The sequence below is a fragment of the Pleurodeles waltl genome, chromosome 10 (assembly GCF_031143425.1).
Source record: "Pleurodeles waltl isolate 20211129_DDA chromosome 10, aPleWal1.hap1.20221129, whole genome shotgun sequence".
Lineage (NCBI taxonomy): Eukaryota > Metazoa > Chordata > Amphibia > Caudata > Salamandridae > Pleurodeles > Pleurodeles waltl.
This window is the reverse complement of record NC_090449.1, coordinates 466176538-466196315: the sequence shown is the minus strand read 5'-3', so window position 1 is coordinate 466196315 and position 19778 is coordinate 466176538. Positions and strand designations below refer to the sequence as shown.

Here is a 19778-nt window from a genome sequence, read left to right as displayed (position 1 = left end):
CTTGTCTTTAATAAAATCTAGCCTTTCTGACACCAAGGCTAGGAAAATTTCAATTACAGGACATTTTTCAGATAGATGCCTTTTTTACACACTGTCTTACAACTGGAAGGTAAAAATGTAGAGAAAGACAAGTGGCAATAACACTTGTTCTGCTATTCTGTGTTCCCCCAAGCCTCCTGATAAAAATGGTACCTCACTTGCGTGGCTAGGCCTAATGCCCACGACAGGAAGCGCAACATGGACACATCACATTTTTTCATTGAAATCTGACGTGTTTTTTGGAAAGTGTCTAGATGTGGATTTTGGCCTCTAGCTCAGCCGGCACCTAGAGAAGCCTACCAAACCTGAGCATTTTTTTAAAACTAGACACCTAGGGGAATCTAGGAAGGGGTGACTTGTGGGGCTCTCGCCAGGTTCTGTTACCCAGAATCCTTTGCAAACCTCAAAATTTGTCCCAAAAAAAGATTTTCCTTACATTTCGGTGACAGAAAGTTCTGGAATCTGAGAGGAGCCACAAATTTCCTTCCATCCAGCATTCCCCCGAGTCTCCTGATACAAATGGCACTGCACTTGTGTGGGTAGGCCTACTGCACGTGATAGGAAATGCCCCAAAACACAACATGGACACATCACATTTTCCCAAAGAAAACTGACCTGTTTTTTTGCAAAGTGCCTACCTTTGGATTTTGGCCTCTAGCTCAGCCGTCACCTAGGGAAACCTAGCAAACCTATACATTTTTGAAAACTAGATACCTAAGGGAATTCAGATTGGGGTGAGTTGTGGGGCTCTCACCAGGTTCTGTTACCCAGAATCTTTTGCAAACTGCAACATTTAGCAAAAAAACACTTTTTCCTCACATTTCGGTGATAGAAAGTTCTGGAATCTGAGAAGAGCCACACATTTTCTTCCACCCAGCATTCCCCTAAGTCTCCCAATAAAAACGGTACCTCACTTGTGTAGGTGGGCCAAGTGTTTGTGACAGGGAAGAGCCAAATACATGTCGAAATTGAGGGGGAACCAAAGCGTGTCCAAAAGGGCAGTTTGAAAAAAAACATTTTTAGGCTGACAAGTGGGACTGAATTTTTATGGGTATAGATGCAACAATGCTGGGTGGTAGGAATCTGTGGATTCCTGCAGATTCCAGAAGATTTCATCACACAAAAATGTGGGGAAAATGTGTGATTTCAAGCAAAGTTAGAGGTTTGCAGGGCATTGTGGGTAAGAAAATGGTGTGAGTTGCATATGAAGCACACCACCCTGGACTCACCCAGATGTTTAGTTTTCAGATGTGTCTAGGTCTCGTAGATTTTTCTACATGGCAGCGTCCCAAAGTCTAAAAAGTGCAGCGCTCACCATTCCAAGTAGGACAATTTTGGGAGTTAGACAAGCTTTCATGGCCCAAATGTAAAACCAAAACCCAAAGTAATCAAATGTCCTCTTGCTTGCCGTGGGATAAGACGTTTTAGTGTGCAGGGGAGAGCGGAAAGACTGTTACCTCCTTCTGTTGGGATGGGGGCATAACCATGCCCATACTGGTTGATAGCACCCACCCACCTTTTTTTTTTTAATTCCCTGGTATCTAGTAGGCTTTCTGCCCCCCGGGGAGTGGATCGCGGGTAATTGCCCATCTACCCATTGGTGGGCAGAACAACTTTGTCCCCATTTATTAGGGGTGGGGGTATGGCCCTGGTGTCTGGTGGGCTTTCTGCCCCCCCCCCCACTTGGGGGCAGATGGTCCTTACAAAAATAGGCCGATCTGCCCCCATGGGGGGCAGAAATGGCCAACAGTAATGTGCATCCATGGAGAGCGACTCTTGCCCAAGGGGCTGCCACCCCTAACAAAACACACACCAATCCCTGGTGCCTAAGTGGTTTATGTCCCCTTGGAAGCAGATTGGCCTAATAGAAATAGGCTGGTCTGCCCCCAAGGGGGGCAGAAATGACCTAAAATAAATTTGCCCCCAAGGGGAGCGACCCTTGCCTAAGGGGTTGCTCCCCATCTGGAAAACAATGTAAATCCCTGGTGCCTAGTGGTTTCTGCTCCCCTTGGGGGCAGATCGGCATAATTAAAATAGGCCGATCTGCCGCCACGAGAGGCAGAAATGGCCTAAAATGAATATGCTCCCAGGGGAGCGACCCTTGACTAAGGGGTTGCTCCTCTTGTGTGAAATTGGCGCAAAAACAAAATCCCTGGTATCAAGTGGTTTCTGCCCTGCTTGGGGGCAGATTGCCCTAAGACAAATAGGCTGATCTGCCCCTAAGGGGGCAGAAATGGCCTGAAACAATTTGTGCCCCCAGGGAAGAGACCATTGCCTAAGGGGAGAAATGGTCCGAAAGACATCAAAGGAAAGGTCTTTCCTTTCCTTTGATGCCTCTCAGCCTGCCCCCACCCCACGATCGGGAGACAAATGCTTTAATTTCTCTTCCAATCGTGCTGAAAGATGATGAGCTTCCAGCACGATGGGGGCGACCTTTGATGAGGTCAGCGCATGATTGTGCGCTGATGTCATCAGACGTCACTGGAGGGGCCAGGGGCAGAAGGGGAAGCGATTCCCCTTCCACCCCTGCCTTAGGCCCATGGGGGGAGCACTAGTGTTCCCCACATGGTCGTGCTGCAGGACGTAACGGTAATGTCCTCTGCACCCGAGCGGTGCTGCCGAGGAAGTAACCGTTACGTACAAGGCACTGAAGGGGTTAAGGGATAATCAGGGTATTCAAAAATGCTTTTCTGATGTCTTTATTTCTCTTTAAGGTATTATATATTTATTTTTTTACGTTTATTGCACTTTGTAAGCTGTTTTTTTTTTTACCAAGGTCATATGTTTCAATATTCACATCTACGTGGAAGTGGCTGTTTTACAGCACCTTGTTAGGTGTTTGCAGATGTGTTTATGCATAAATTCTGTTTTCCTGTGTTTAATGATGTCTTAAGGCTTTTTAGGTCGAGCGAGCAAGCACTTTGACCTGTTGTAAGTATTGTGGTCTTTTAACCACACCCACCTCAAGCCCATCACTTTCACTCATTCGTGGGCTTGCCTTTCAAAAATACTTTGGTATAATTGATAAATGCTTTACGTTTGTCCCGTTTTGGGAAGGTTTTGTTACTGCCTTAAATACTGACCCTGTTATTTTTCCTTTTGTGTCTTTCCTTCACGCTCATGCTCATGGTGGCCGTGGCGCTTTGAACTGGCTCGCTTTTGTCAACTAATGTTTTACTTTTCATTTTCTGGTTGAAAAAGCTGTGTAAGCGTTATTTCCACCATATGCCTCACCAGTGCGGTACTCTGCGGAAAGCACACTTGCATTGTTTTCTACTGATTCTTACTGCAAATAAAAAGCCTGTGCTGCTTTGTTCAAATGTGTTGCTTTTTGGTAAAATTCCCTTCTCTCCCAGGTTTTTTTCATCTAGCTAGACACTGCTGTGCCCAATTTATGTGGCAAGAAAAGTCCTGTTAGGAATGTAGAATGCCAGTAGCTCTAACACGAGCAAATGCGAGACCCTTTGCATTGCAAATGATTGTTTTTCTTATTTTTATGTCATCGGTAAACCGCAAGCGGGACCCCAAAAATATAAATACATGCCAACACCCTCACGTCGGAAGGAGGACTCATGATTTTTGAAAGCCAAAAACAGCTTTACCCTACCTTTTTCCACCTAAAAGTGTTTTCACTCCTATGCAAGTCACTAGCGAAGATACATTCAAACCTGATTATTTGTCTAAAGCTCACTCTTTCTAGTTTCCCAAATGTTGGCATGTATAATTACACGAAATGCTCTTAATTGCAAGATATGAGGCTTTTGTTTCCGTTGTGCACAATTGCTTGCCTGCTCTTAATGCAAACCTCTAGAAGAAAGTGAACACGAAGAGAGTAAGAAACACACTTTTCTCACTAAGGCAGTCATAAATAGAATAAGATTAATCGTTTCAATCGTCAAATAAACTACAATCCCCGGTATGCACTGCGATGCGGGGTCCTAGCAGAGGGAACGAGACCGCTAGTGCGTCGCCTGAGATAATTTTATCCGGTTTATGCGAAATGTCAGGAAGAAGCGGGGGGAGGGGAGGCCTTCATGGTCGCTGTACATATTTCATATGTACATTCTTCCCTATCCCGCCATGAAACCATTTTGAGAGGGTCTTGAAAAGAGTCCGGTATTATTATTTATGCTATTAATCTTTTTTGTTGATCAATTTCGGAAGCGCAGTATGGAGATATCATCCCGGCATGCACCAGGAGCGAAAGGGGAGCCCATGCAGTGAATGTAGGGGGAAACTCGGACAGCCTCCCTGCCAAGGGTGAAGCAGCAACTCTAGCCTGCTGTAATCACTGTGCAGGTGGGGTTATGCCCCTACTCAGTTTTGCTCTATCCAGATATTTTTTTCAATGCTCCCCATCCTAAGGACCCCTCTCTCACTCCCGACACGCTGATCTCCGACTTCCACCCTAGGCACCCGGCCCTCACAGCACCCCGTCTCCGCATGCCTGTCAGGCTGATCGTTCCGAACAGTAGCTCCCTCTCCCTTCTACTCCCACTCCGTTCTGCCTCAACGCTTCCCCATGCCTTCTATCTATTTACATTGCATGTAGCTTAAGCTGTGTAGTTTTCTCTCAGGCCCCTCCTGGAGTACAGTCGGCTCCCCTGTCGGGTCTCTGGGACAGTCTGATACAGAGGTGCACGGACGCCGGGTGCGAGAGAGATGATGGAAGGCGCTTCCTCTGAGGTAGAGTTCGGGGCCGGGGCATGCGACTCATGGCGCACTGAAACCACTGTATAACACTGCCGCTTGTAATTATTTCAAGGACAGTCTTTTTTTGCAAACATGCTTGACTCTTCGTTTATTCGATTCTCCTGTTGTTTCATTATTTCTGTTACATCTTTTCTCATTTGCGTTTCCCCATACGTTTTATCCCCGCTCCATAAAATGCACCTCTCTTTCTTTCTCTCATATACACACAAACACACACTTACTTAATTTTTGTCGTTACGATACTGCTGCCTAGGTAATAAAATATTATGCTGTTCCCCGCACAGCTTTATAAAACTCCATAATATATATTTCTTAATGTTCCCCACATTAAACACTGCTATATACAATGGTAATTGTAAACTATTATTACCCGCCGCAGTACCCTTTTTCTGCGAACGTAGAAAGGATGAAAGCCTGCGCCTACAATACTTGCAGGAGTTCTAACCAGTGACCTTCAACAGATGCTTAGCTAGCCAGTCTGTTTTGAGTTGTTTTGTAGGCATGATGCTTGGCACTACTTTGTGGCTCACGCCACAAGTTTGTTGTTGCATCTGTTGCATTTACTGTATGTAAGGGCTATAAATTCCGCTCCGCTGGCAGAGTTTTAGCCAGAAAGTTATTTTTTTATTTTTTTCTCGTGTGCTGCTCACCAATGGTAAGGTGGCGATTGCGAGTGAGAAGTGGCATCCCCTTGCATGACTTTTGGGCACTAGGAAAACACTCAACAGATTTTACCAATGCGAGCAGTCACAACCATTTCCATTGAGAAGGCTGCTGCTTGATTAAAAAATATACTCGGGTGGCAGCAAAACCAACTAGAGCAGCTGCGTCCTCTGGTGCATTCCGTGGTGCTGTTCGTGCTGATTTTTCAGCGTGGAAGGAGCTCCTGCCGCTAAATTTAAAGCACAGGCAGCGTGACATGCCCATTTTCGCCCTCTTATGAAACTGCTGAATCTCACAGAGTTTTCATATAACTGTATGGACTTCCGTGGAGTGAAATTCCATGAGTTCCGCCTACCCCTACTTTACAGGTGTTTCTACCATTTTTTTTCTTTTTCTTTTAGTGTTTTATGTTTCACATGTTTAATCAGAATTGTTTTTTAATTAAATTAATCATATTCCGAGCACCCTGATATAAACAGGCCTCGTGTCCACATCTTGGATGGTGGGGGAGTGTTGTCTTGTCCCTGATCCCTTTCATGGCATAAAAGGGAAAGGGAGGTATTTATCTGTATTGTGCTAAATGCTGAATAAATTGCCATAACGTCTTCAGCCATCTTCTTCATTTCAGTATGTACTTAGATGGTCCAACACCTAAAACAGCAACCCCATTTCTTTGTATTTTTTTTGAAGCTTCAAACACCTTTTACTTAGTCCTACGGAAATATTCCTCAGCAGTGTTTTTATAAGATCAGTGGGCCCTTACTCCTGCCATATTTAACTAATGTTTGTCCTTTAAAGCAGTGGTTGCTAACCTTGTGGTCTGAGGACACTGGGGTCTGTGACTGTTTTACGAAATTCAATTATTATTAAAAATTAAGAAAGTATATTTAAGTAAGGAAGCAACATTGAAAAAAATGACTTTTTTCTATAGTTGAGCATTTGTTTGATGTATACTCGTTTACGTATTTTTGTGTAGTGTTTTCAGGTCCAAATCATTAAAAAAATGCTTAGCCTGGGGTCCCCAGCGTCCCATAATGACTCAGTGGGGGTCCCCAGATTCTACTAATGATTCAGTGATGGTCCACAGAAGAAAGAAGGTTAGGAACCGCTGCATTAAAAAAAACAACAACAAAAAAAAACCTCATATTTTAATAGAGAAAGGGTGTGGTAAGTGCTGGCACTTCGAAGATGGACTCAAGGGAGATGAAGACAAACAGTACATCTTGGGGCAGCGTCCTGGCCGAATTCCTTAGTCATGCAGCCATATCCAAGCATCTCATTGACTGATTAAAAGAAAATTCTCCCAGACACATTGTGTTGCATCATATGCAGATTCTTTTAGTGAGAACCGTCTTTTGCATAATCAGACTGCATAGGTATTAGAAAAACCTTTGTTTCAATAACTTCTCTTCAAGTGTATACTGGAAGTTTTGCTCACAGCAAGGGCCATATGTACGAACAGTTTTTCCCATAGACACAAAATGGGTAAAAACCTTTGATACATCTGGCCCCATAGCTCTTGAGTTTGACCTGGATTCAAAAGTCAGATGTGATGTCCATATTATTTCCATGATCAACATTATTAATTATCTGCTGAGAATCATAACGAAAATCAGACACTTGCATTCCAAAAAAGAATGAAAGACTATAATGTAAATGTTAATATTGAGGACTCATAAAGGAAATTAACTTCTCTGGCCTCCTTTCAAAGTTTTTCTTTGCTCAGCTGCCCAAGTTGTATCAGGAGTGACGATATTTAACCTCATTCGACCAATGTCAACTTACCTGAACTGGCCACCAGTTGAGTCTCACCACATATACAAGACTCTCTATTTCTCACCCATGCACTGCAGGTGGGTTTCAGTAAGATTGTAACTCTTCCCCAAGCCACATTCACATTGGCACCCCTGTAAAAGTGCTACCATGAGACAAAAAATACATTAACCTTTCGCCTCAGCACACTTGATCATGTTTATGGCTGGCTCTGTGATGTTATCACAGTGAACAGTGCAGCATATGGCTTTGCAATATTTTTTTTAATGATATGTATGACTTGTGTATTGTAAATCCCTCTGCATATTGCCAGTATATTCTTATCACACTGTCATCCCTTTGAGGCTCCAGATCAGGCTAATCAAAACACTATAAATTAAATACGATACAAGTAGGTGACATTGTCCAGGAAGCTGCCTTGCAAACCCCAAAAATGAATACACCCCAGATCTTTGCCCGGGAAGCAGACTTCCCCTGTGTAGACCTTCCTTGGCTTAGATGTAAGACACCCTCTCTCCTTAGCTCAGAGGCTAAGGAAATTACTGACCACACCCACAAGCTTAGAGATGCTACGAAAAAACATAACCGTAACTGGCTTATTAAGAATTTACAGAGACACGCCATCAGTATTGTAGCATTCTGTCTCAAATGAATAACTCTGCTGGTCCTGAAATATTTGGAGCAGCTCACAAGAAGTAACAAATCATTGGGGCCATACCTTATGGAGCCAGTGGCACATGGTTGATGGAAACACGCTTCACCTGTGTTCCCTGATCAGTTTTTGACTGACCACTGCACCAAGAGTCAAGATTGTCAGCCCCTTAGTTAATCGTGTTTTGGAGGATCTGTGGAATCAAGCCCCATCAGTGCTGATTACTTACAAAAGTTGTGTGATAAAATTACTCTTTGTAATAGATAATTCCTTTAAAATTCTGAGGGCGACAGAAAAGATAAAGCTAGCAAATAACAAAGTAGGAAAAGGTGGGGCAGAACATGAGACAAAAACAGAAAAAAGGAGTGGGTGGGAAGGGAACGTGCCATTCTGAAATGGAAGAGCATGGAAAGATAATGTATAGGAGGAGTGTGGAAGGAGTAGAAAAATAAAATCTAAAGAGAAGATTTAAGTACCATGTTTTTTTCTTTTAGTAGAGGGTGCCTCCGTAGCCTCCGTTCAGCACCTGATCTTTCAGATCGTCTTGGAGAGCTCCCCTCCTGGTTTATTTCTTCGTGCAGCAAGAAGCTGTCATTCAGTGTATTTCCTGTCCTTTGTGGCCCACCCATCCTCTCTTGCACACCCAGAGATGTTGAATTCCCTTAGCCAGGCGCCCAGTACATATAGTTTAGGGTTAAGGACAACAAGTTTTCATGTTTATTTTGCACTAGGTACAAGTAGCCCCAAACCCCTGCAGCACAAACACTTTGGCTGCTAGTTTATAAGGAAGGGAACTATCTGCAAAAGAGGTCATATTTGTGTCCATATGTTAATGCTGTTTGAACTTGTATTTATGGTTTTTTAAAGTAAAGCCTTTAGTATTGAGGCACGGTCTCTAAATATACGTGGTAAGCTTAGGCTGCACAGCTGACAGTGGTTCCAATAAAAAATGGCTCCACACAAGTTTGAAAGGTTTAACAATTTGAGGCTACGTATAATGCTCAAAGAATGCTATCCTATTAGATGCAGATATTTGTAAAAGCTTGTAATCAAGATTAATGGGTCTTTGCTTTCAAAATAAAATGTTCAGAAAAATAATGCAACTAGGAAAAAATGTTTTGCTAAATTACTGTGAAATTTTAGGTACCATTTCTTTGAAGCATCATTTAGTAAAATGTTGATGCATTCTAGCAATTCCCAAAAATATTCATAATGGAAAATCAGTGTAACTTGTTTTTAGTAAGATTATGGGAAACATGAAAATAAACAGGCAATGGCAAAGCCAACCGATCCAGCGTTGGTGGTCAGTTTTTAGGGTCGAGCCTGTGTTGCATGCGCTCGCGCATGCGTATCGCAGCGAGACGCTTTAGTGTTTAGAAAAGGGCTCGGAGCCCTGTCAACGTCACGTCAGTGTTTTTATTGGTTCGTGGGCTTGCCTAATAAAATCTGCTTGCTTTCATTAGTCGAAGGCACGCATACATCATGCCTTTTCCGGTGGCTAGCCCTCCTCGAGCGCAGCGACCAAGTACAGAAAACATGCGAAGCTCGCTGTTTTCCATCGGGCTCGTGGACTTCTTTTTCTCTAATTTACGAGCGCGATCTCGCTTGGCAGAAGTTGAGCGCCTTACATAGTTAATTGCACTTTTTCGGGTTATGTATATAAATGCACTTTTGCACAATAGGTGAAAAGTTGGGTTAGGAGTTTACAACGCTATCAGCTCTAACATGAGCAAACGCGAGACCCGTTGCATTGCAAATGCTTGTTTGGTTTTGCCAATACATCTTGTTTTGACATGACTATTGTGAAACTTTATTGTTGTGCGAGCTGTCTGACTCTCACCATTGTAACAAACATTAGCAAAAAGCAAAAAAAAAGTTTTGCTTTTTTTCAAAAAGTATACATTGCCACATTAGTTCCTGTCACGGAACAAAACTACTTTGTGTGCCAGTAAGCTCCTTATGAAAGAGCAGAATGCTGTTACAGTAAAGCCAGATGATAGATGGATAGAGCGAGAAATATAATTTTAATAAAAACAAAAGATCTTGGTTAACGCCAGACGTAATTAATGGTTCAATTATTAAAGAAAGTCACAAAAGTGCACCCATTATATATGTCTTTGCATTACTTCATAATTATGGCTTCATGAAGTCACAAGAACTTACAGAAGTAGACCAGGAAATCGTACTAGAAAATATTTGTGAACTATATTTTAGCACAAGCAAATATTCATGTTTAGGTTTGCTCATACGAAAATCTGTTGAGCATTTACAACTTCATTTTCCCTCTAGCCCCTTTTTTCCCCAACTCTTCAAGAACTTCTAGTTCTGCCCTTGTCAGATGTACATTTCCAGACTTTTGCAGTGCAGGATGCTGTCTCAGTTTATGGTGTACACCTATGGTGTGGCAACCTATTCTGAGTCCAGGCAATCCTTAGTGATAGTGAATGGGTATCCAGATAGCAGAAGCTCTCTATGGGTAGCTGAGGCGAACAGCTAAAGCTTATCCAGGAGGAATGTAAAGCACTTGCAATACCACAGTAGTCAGATAGTAACTCACTCACAAGAAAGAACCACATAAGTGTTAGAGAAATAAAGAATACTTTATTACAGCACTATTATTAAACTGACATTTGTATATCTGCCTTTGGAAACATTATGTACACTATATACATAAAAAAAACTGCATAGAAATATACAGGGCCGAAGGCTAAGGCCAAACCATATACTAAAAAAGTGGAATGTGAAAGTGGGACTCCAGCCAAGGTAAGTGTGGTGGTTAGCTAGGGGCTGGGGGCAGTGAGGATCACCAGAGGTAATCGCAGTAAGTGACCCAGCAACCAGGAGTAAGTCAGTTACCAACCCAGTTGTCTAATAGGCTAACAGAGTGTGATGGTTGGAGTTTGTAGACTTCAACACCCTTCCCAGTGGACCCGAGGAAACCAGCAGACAAGAGGATTGATGGAGAGTGCCCTTACCCCACGATACCCAGAAGACATGGAGTACCTCACCAAGGTCCCGGATGCGGAGGGGAGAAGGAACTCTTTGAATACTGGATGCCTCAGATTGTTCAGCTGCTGTCACAACCTGTGGAACCCAGGGACGGATTCCGGCTGTGGAGAACCTGCAAAAGAAGGGGGCCACGTCCAGCACCCAAGAAGCTGCCCAAGTGGTGCAGGTGGCAGTGTCCACCCTCCTGCGTGACGTTCTTGCAAGTCGGTTAAAGAAGAAGTCCAGCTGCGGGGTCCAGCAGCTGATGAAGATCCCAGGAGTTGCCTAGGAGCTGTCTCTCGACAGTCACTAGACTGCAGGAGGGTCAGTGACCAGCCTGGCACAGGAAACTACAACCAGGAGCAGAAGAGGAGTTTGCAAAGTTTTGGGGACCAGCAGGGTCTAGGAGACTCGATCCAGGAGGGTGAGTCAGAGTCGGCACACAGAAAGGTCAACAGAAGGGAGCCTCCACGGGTGATAAGCAGCAGCGCAGGCTGGCAGCTGGACTCCTCAAGGCTGCACAGGCAGAGATGGGGGATTCCCCTAGGGAACCCCCAGAGTACATGGTATCATGCAAGTAACACTGGAAGCTGAGTATTTGCATGATTTTAACATGCTTGATACCAGACAAGCCTATGTTCGGAGTAGCAATTATGTAGTTGGACCACACATGTTGACCAGTGTTCACTACATACCTTAACCTCTTAGCTGCTGGGCCTTCCTCCCTCCACCCCCACTCCCTGTGTTGAGCCCTTTTTTGGCTATTTGGGGTAGTTCGTGCTTAGGCCTTCATAACTTTTTTCCAACATCCTAGGGATTCTAAAGGTACCCAGTGTTTGTGGGTTCCCCTGGAGGAAGCCATGAAGTTAGACAAAATACAGTGAAAATGTATTAAAAAACAAAAATGGGAAAAAAGGGCTGCCGAAGAAGGCTTGTGTTTTTTTTCCTGAAAATGGCATCAACAAAGGGTTTGCGATGCTAAAATCACCATCGTCCCAGCTTTCAGGAACAGGCAGTCTTGAATCAGAAAACCACAATTTTTGCATTTTACTAGGACATACCCCATTTTTACTATTTCTTGTGCTTTCAGCCTCCTTCCAGTTAGTGACAGGAATGGGTGTGAAACCAATGCTGGATCCCGGAAAGCTAAACGTTTCTGAAAAGTAGTCAAGATTCTGAATTCACCAAGGGGTCATTTATGTAGATCCTTCAAGGTTTTCCTACAGAAAATAATAGCTGAAATAAATATTGAAATTGAGATGTAAAAAACAGCACGTTTTCTCCATGTTTTACACTGTAACTTTTTCCTCTGATGTCAGATTTTTGAAAGCAGTATACCGTTACCTCTGCTGGACTCTTCTGGTTGCAGGGATGTATAGGGCTTGTAGGTTCATCAAGATCCCTAGGTACCCAGAGCCAATAAGTGAGCTGCACCTTGCAATGGGTTTTCATTCTATACTGGGTATACAGCAATTCATTTGCTGAAATAGAAAGAGTGAAAAATAGGTATCAAGAAAACCTTTGTAGTTCCAGCTGGGCACAAGATAAGGTGTTGAGAAGCAGTGGTTATTTGGACATCTCTGAATTCTGGGGTGCCCATACTAGCATGTGAATTACAGGGCATTTCTCAAATAGACGTCTTTTTTACACACTGGCTTACATTTGGAAGGAAACAATGTAGAGAAAGAGAAGGGGCAATATCACTTGTTCTGCTATTCTGTGTTCCCCAAGTCTCACAATAAAAATGGTACCTCACTTCCGTGGGTAGGCCTGATGCCTGCTACAGGAAACGCAACATGGCCACATCACATTTTTCCATTGAAAACGGACGTGTATTTTTGGAAAGTGCCTAGCTGTGGATTTTGGCTTCTAGCTCAGCCGGCACCTAGGGAAACCTACGAAACTTGTGCATTTTTTAAAACTAGACATCTAGGGGAATCCAAGATGGGTTGACTTGTGGGCTCTCACCAGGTTCTGTTACTCAGAATCCTTTGCAAACCTCAATATTTGGCCAAAAAACACTTTTTTCCCCACATTCCGGTGACAGAGCGTTCTGGAATCTGAGAGGAGCCACAGATTTCCTTCCACCCAGCGTTCCCCCAAGTCTCATGATAAAAATGGTACCTCACTTGTGAGGGTAGGCCTAATGCTTACGAATGGAAGCGCAACATGGACACATCAAATTTTTTCATTTAAATCTGACGTTTTTTTTGGGAAAGTGTCTAGATGTGGATTTCGGCCTCTAGCTCAGCCGGCACTTAGGTAAGCCTACCAAACTTGTGCATTTTTTAAAAAACTAGACACCTAGGGTAATTGAGGATTGGGTGACTTGTGGGGCTCTCACCAGGTTCTGTTACCCAGAATCCTTTGCAAACCTCAATATTTGGCAAACAAAACACTTTTTCCTCAGATTTCGGTGATAGAAAGTTCTTGAATCTGAGAAGAGCCACAAATTTCCTCTTACCCAGCATTCCCCCAAGTCTCTCGATAAAAATGGTACCTCATTTGTGTGCGTAGGCCTAGTGCCCGCGACCGGAATAGATCACACAACAGTCAGTGTTGGTCCTTACATGAGGGCAACTGTTGACCCTGGGGTGATCCATTCCTGATGCAGGCACTAGGTACAGGCACTCGAGGGGTAGTGTTTTTATAAGGACAGGTGGGGAAACACTGGGTGGTAGGAATTTTGCTGATCCCAGCACATTCCTGTAGTTTGTGTGACAGAAATGCAAGAAAAAAATGAGTTTTTAGTCAACATTTCAGCTTTGCAGGGTATTCTGGATAAGAAAACTTTGGGAAATCCACACGTCACACTTCTGCAGACTCCCCCTGGTTGTCTAGTTTCTAGAAATGTCTGGGTTCATTATGTTTCCCTATATGGCCGCCTAGCCCAGGACCAAAAACATAGGTGCCTGCCTTACAAAACCAGTTTGTTTTGTGATAGATAATTTTAATGTCTCCACAATACGATTTGGGCGGTGGAGTTTGGGGCTGAACAAAATTTGGGAGCTCCCAAGAGAACACTCTCTCTGTGCTTGCTGCCGCATGCACCTGCACTCTGGGTTGGGCTAACCCGCTATTGTCCCATTGCACAGACTGTGCTTGCAAAGGGACAGCAGGACTGTCCTCATCACCTCCCTCATAATCACTGGAAGAGGAGTTATCGAATGGGATTCCTCCAACTGAAAAATCACTCCCAGAGTCTGCGCCATTGTCCTATCCCTCATATGCTGTCTCAATCTCTGACCTTACGTCAGAGCTGTCCTCTTTAACCTGAGTGAGGGCTTGAGCAGCAGTCATCTAACAAGATGCCATCTCTGCTACTGGTTAAACTGTTGCTATAAAACACTAGCCTACGTAGACAATCACAAAATTGGTGGTGGGTGGGTGTGTGTGATACATGCAACAGCAGAGGTCACGTTCTTTGAAGACACTAAAAAAAAGACACTATTACTTCACCTCTAGTGCCCAGTTTAACAATCATTATTGGGACTCCTACTCCCATGACCTCCTCCTCGGATTCCCTCACTACCACCCAGCAAAAGTGCCCTTCTTCTCTCCATAGCCCCCCACACATACATTTCATGTGTATTATGGCGCAGGTAATGTCTGACTTTATTAATGTACTCAGCAATTTACATAAAATGCAGATTTGATCTTTGCAGTTGACATATAAACATTCTGCGCTACTTTCTGTGGAGGAGTGCGATTTGGAGTGATCGCCCCCCCCCCCAGGGGACACCTACCTTTAAAAATAAATAAATATTCCCCCTTTGAAGGGGACAGCAGCCCGTTTGCTGAGGGGGCCGCCCCCCACCCCACAAAATAAATCCCTGGTGTCTAGTGGGGTTTCATGGCCCTCTGTGATCGAGGGCTAGGAAACCTGTTCAGGAAGGCCTCGTTTGAAAGGGGAGAGTCTCCCTTTTCAAACGAGGCCTTCCCGAACGTCGGGAAGGCCGTTTGGGGCTGGTTTCCCTATTGGAGTAGGAAGTGGCCGCAAGGCTGCTTCCTGCTCCGATGGGGAAAACAAAACTGACGTCATCGCACCTCGCGGCACGCTGGCGTCTCAAAGGGGTGGTTGGAGACATAGAAGAACTTCCGTGTCTCCCACGGATTTTTTAACCCCCTCCCTGGTGTTGCCGCTGGTCGTGACCCGCACCAGGGAGGTAGTGTGGGCGTCGGCCACTGGCCGACGCCCGCACTCTAGGGGTTAAGACAGCTTCCCTGCACTTAAAATCCAGGAATTGGCCTGGGGTCTGTAGGGGTATCCTGCTCATGCAGGGGCAGGGGCATCCTCACACTTAGAGACATGCACCCTCCCCTTAGGCAGAAGGGGCTACTGGGTGGTGACCTATATGGTCTAAGTGCAGTGCTTAGGTTTGGCAGTGAAATGGTGCATGCAATGGCAGGTCTGCAGTCACAGTTTGCATGGGCTCTTATGGGTGGGATAGTACATGCTTCAGCCACAGTGGACGCCTGGTGTGCCTGTGCCCTGGGTACCTAGGTACCATATACTAGGGACTTACATCGGTGCACCAGTATGCCAATTGTGGGTGTGAAAAGTAACCAACAACTACATTTAGGAAAGAGAGCATTGTTATTGGGCTCCTAGGTAGCAGGATCCCAGTGAGCCAGAGTCCAAACACACTGACATCAGACAAGTAGGAGGTAACTATGCCAGAAAGATTGCACTTTCCTACATAACCCCCCTCCCCGCGCCCTCTAAAGGAAGGCTAATGAGATGAACCTTTGAGTCGTTATTATCTTTTTTTTTTTTTTTTAATGTATTTATTTATGGATTTTCTGAAAAAAGAGAACAGAGGTATAACAGGTACATCACATTAAAGCTCTACACTGGGAGGGCAACAGTAACAGCTGCATACAATGGTCAGAAATTGGTCACAAGTACATATCAGTTTTACCATTAATTGCCTAACAATATAGTCTATGTTCTGTTAATTCACTTATCATGTTCAATTATAGAGCTCACCCTGGTGCACAATGTATTGCTCACTATGTGCTCTGCAATATCAATAGTTATCTTTCATATAACCATACAAGTAACAATCAGACAGTCAGATGAAGACCGACAGCAGTTTCTGTTTAATTGGTCTCTGCAACATTTCCGGGATCAACCCACCCCCAGCACCTCCACTGCCCGTGAGGGGGGCCCCCACAGAGTATTGACCGCATCCCAATGACTGACTGGTCGAACTGCCAAGTAGGCACTAAAATATGCCAGCAGGTAAGCGCACAAGGTTTCCCCAGATATCCCTGGCCCTAGAGTTCAGAGGCAGTGTCAGCAAACAATGCCATTTGGTTATTACAGTAGACAAGATCAGTTAGCCATTCCTTAAATTTAGGCGCTCGCCCTCTTCGCCATCTACACGCAGTTCTCCACTTCGCTAGCAGTAACCCCAGTGCCACAAACCTCCTTTAACAGGACTCAGTTTGTTGTGTGTATCCCAGTGGGGTGAGCGTGAGCCTCGGATCGGTGATGCCTCTCAATGTTTTCTCTATGTCGTTCAAGAACTCCCTAATACAGTCACACCCCCATGCCAGGTGGAGAAAGTTAGTCCCCCCGCATTGCAGCATTTTCATCTGTCATCGTCTCTAAGCCCATGTCTGTATAATCTGCTGGGGTGTAGTAGGCCATGTGTAGTGTAGATAGATACTTGTAGTGTGTTATTTGAATCGGCTGAATCGGGAAGCCCTGGTGTGGTAGCCAGATAAGCTGTTGAGGGAAGCAGGCTCATGTATCCCTCTTCCACGGCCAGGTTTGGCAAGTAAGGGGTGGGTCTAAACCAGTGTATAGCATAATGGGCTTGTGCACAACTATAGTATAATTTAAATTTTGGGGTCTCAGATCCACCCTGGCTGAAAGGAAGGGTAAGAACATCCCAGTCGATTTGAGCCTGTGCCCCACCCATGCCATGCCATGTATCATTTGAGCACGGAGGGCCAGACAAAATGCTCGCCTGGCTGGTATGGTATGTTATGTTTAAAAAGAAATAAAGTAATTTGGGAAGTACTACCATCTTCATTAGACCTACCCGGCCTGCCAGGGATAGTAGTAAGGATATCCTTCTAGTGATGCTATCCGTAATCTCCCAGATTGCCACCCGGTTAACCTTAAGGGGCTCATCCTTATTCAGCATTATCTTTACTCCCAAATACTTGATCTCTATTTCGCACCTCTGTAGGGGTAGTCCGAGGTGAAGGGCTTTGTATGAGGTGTCAGTGGGAAGACATGCGGCTTTCCCCAGTTAATCTGTATGCCAGAGAAAACCTTGTAATGAACAAATTCCCAGAGCACTCAATTCAGGCTAAGCCGAGGTTCTCTCAGTTATAAAGTCATATTGACTGCATAGAGTAACACCAAAAGATGCCTCGATGGGTAGCGGAGAGCATAGTCTTGGTGATTTTGCTGAATTTTACCAGCCAGAGGCTCCACCGCCAGCATAAAAAGTAGCTGCGACAGCAGCCCCCCTGCCTGGTTTGCCTAGAGATATGTATTGGGTCCAACAGCTCATCATTTATGCGCACTCTTGCTGTCGGCTTAGTATATAAGAGGCCTATCCATGTCAGAAAGCCATCGGGAAAACCCAATGCAGCGCATCACTTTGAACAGGTAATTCCATTCCAGGGAGTCAAGGAGCTTGGTTGCGTCAAGAAGATTGCGACCGCATCCAGTTCAGGATCTATGTCTTGTATAACTGCAAATAAGGTTCTCAGATTGTGCGAGGTGGATCTCCCCGGAAATAGAGCCAGACTGGTCTAGTATGACCAGGAATGGGAGAAACAAGGAGAGACGATTGGCAAGCATTTTCACCAATATTTTGGTATCGCAATGCCAGGCTTCAGTAGGGCAAGTATCAGTGCTTCTCCCATTGCAGGGGGCAACTCACCTAGTTCTTTAGATTCATTGTACACCTTGTTTAAGAGGGGTATTAATAACTCTGCATATGCCTTATAGAGGTCAGCCGATAAGCCATTCGGCCCCAGTGCCTTCCCAGTCTTCAGCTGCACGATTGCCTCTCAAATTTCATCCACAGTGAAGTCTGCAGCTTGGAGTTCATGCTGTGTGTCACTTATCAAACTTAACACTATGTTTTCAAAGCATTGTGTGAGTTCTAGTTGTAATGCCCTGCGCTTATCGATCTTATAAATCTTTGCATAGAAATTCGCAGACACAGCAAGTATATTCATTCTGTGTGTATAACCCCCTGTGTTGTCTTAATTTCTAGGCTATCATTTGCTGCTGTTTTTTTTTAGTGTAATAGTAGCCAGGTCATGTCTGGGTCTTTCACCTTCCCATGGGCTCGAGTCCTGGCGTATTTACTGCGACAGAGTCGCTCTCTCTCTGCCACCTCCTTATACTCTGAGAAAGTCTCCCTAAAAGTTGCAAGCACCGTGAGATCTGCCGGAGCATCCAGAAAAGGCTCCAGACTCTTAAACTTTGCCTACAGTTGTCTGTCAGCGCGAAGAGCGCACTGAACCCCAAAGCTCTTCTCAAGACAGACACCCCTAATAGAAGCCTTTAAAGCTTCCCACACAGTGCCAGTACTGGGGACAGAATTCATATTTCTACTTAGAAGGTCTGCAATTTCTTGTTTTAGTTCCTCTCGGAATGGTACATCCAGTAGTATCTCTGGATTAAGTCTCCATGTATACCCGCCTCCCACATTAGTGGGCATGTCTAAGATCAGCAATACAGGCGAGTGGTCAGAATACGTTACCAGCCAGTAATCAATGCATGACCAACTATTATGCACACTTGAATAGTGTGTGCCCTCTCGGGTTTCGCAGTCAGGCAGTCTCCATGCATCTATTAAATGATTTTCCTCTATAATATGTTTAGCCGCTATCTTACGTGCATACTGAGTCAGCCCTGATCTGTCCACTGTTGCATTTAGGGCCAGATTAAAATCTCCTCCCCACAGTATGAGACGCACCAATGTCTGCAATTAGCCTCCTTAGTCTATTATAAAATATGTGGTATTAGGACCGTAACATTTGGCTATTATAACTGTGTGGGATCTCAGTCTGCCCCATGCTATAGTGTATTGGCCTTGGTCGTCACCTAGCAATCCCTGGACCCAGGTGGGCACCCCTCTACGGACAATAATGTCCGTCCTCCGCGCACAAGAGGAGTTTGAAGAGAACTGCCTATAAAGGGCCCCTCTTGCCGCAAATGTTCCTTCTGCCTTTGGTGAAAAGTGCGTCTCCATAATAATGCAATGTGGATATTATGTTTGTCAAGGTAAGCTAAGACGTGTCTGCGTTTACGCAGGTCTCGCAGGCCCCGTACATTCCACATGAAACACCTAAGGGACTCGTGAGCGGTAACCCTTGTGCTTCCATGATGCTCACCACACCCTAGCCACGAATGAGCACATACTATTACAGTGTACTGTCCGGAATAGTGTCTTGCTAGTTACAATGTTAACTGACGTGACCTCTGCAAATCTAGGTTAGTAGAACAGAGCTGTACAACTTCCACAGAACCCACCCCCTCCCACTCTGACGGTCCAGTCCTGCCATGTATACACCACCCATCACGTTTATACTAAAATTACCCAACAGCAACTTATAGATTAACAATTTAGTTCAATACAATAGGGTTAACCTATAGGGTTCTCTCCAGGAGCCAGGCAAGATCTACTCCTCATATTCGAGGGTACCTGGAGGGGAGATATATCTATAGCATTCTGTAATATCTCACTCCAGCGAATTTGCGATCTGTTTGGGGCAGCAAGCCAGGTTTCAAACTTAGACTCAGTGGGCTACTGCAGTGACAGCAGCCCTGTGCAGCTCAAGTGTAATTGATCACCCCCAACATGGAGACCAATAGTCTAGACCAACTCCGGGGCAGATGGGCTTGAGTCAGATCTAGCAGCCCCAGAGCGCCTCTTCGCTATGGCAATATCGTTTTGGCGCAGGTATTCTT

General features: G+C 44.7%; 1 protein-coding gene across 1 annotated transcript in view; it reads left to right on the top strand.

The window, feature by feature from the left end:
- Window positions 1–4000: 4000 nt before the first annotated feature.
- The window catches only part of LOC138261624 (zinc finger protein 665-like), a 211254-nt gene continuing 195476 nt past the window's right edge, over window positions 4001–19778 (top strand). Inside the window, exon 1 of the mRNA XM_069210749.1 lies at window positions 4001–4725. Within this exon, the coding sequence (XP_069066850.1) occupies window positions 4702–4725 (24 nt within the window). The 5' untranslated portion in view covers window positions 4001–4701. The remainder of the gene's footprint in view (window positions 4726–19778) is intronic.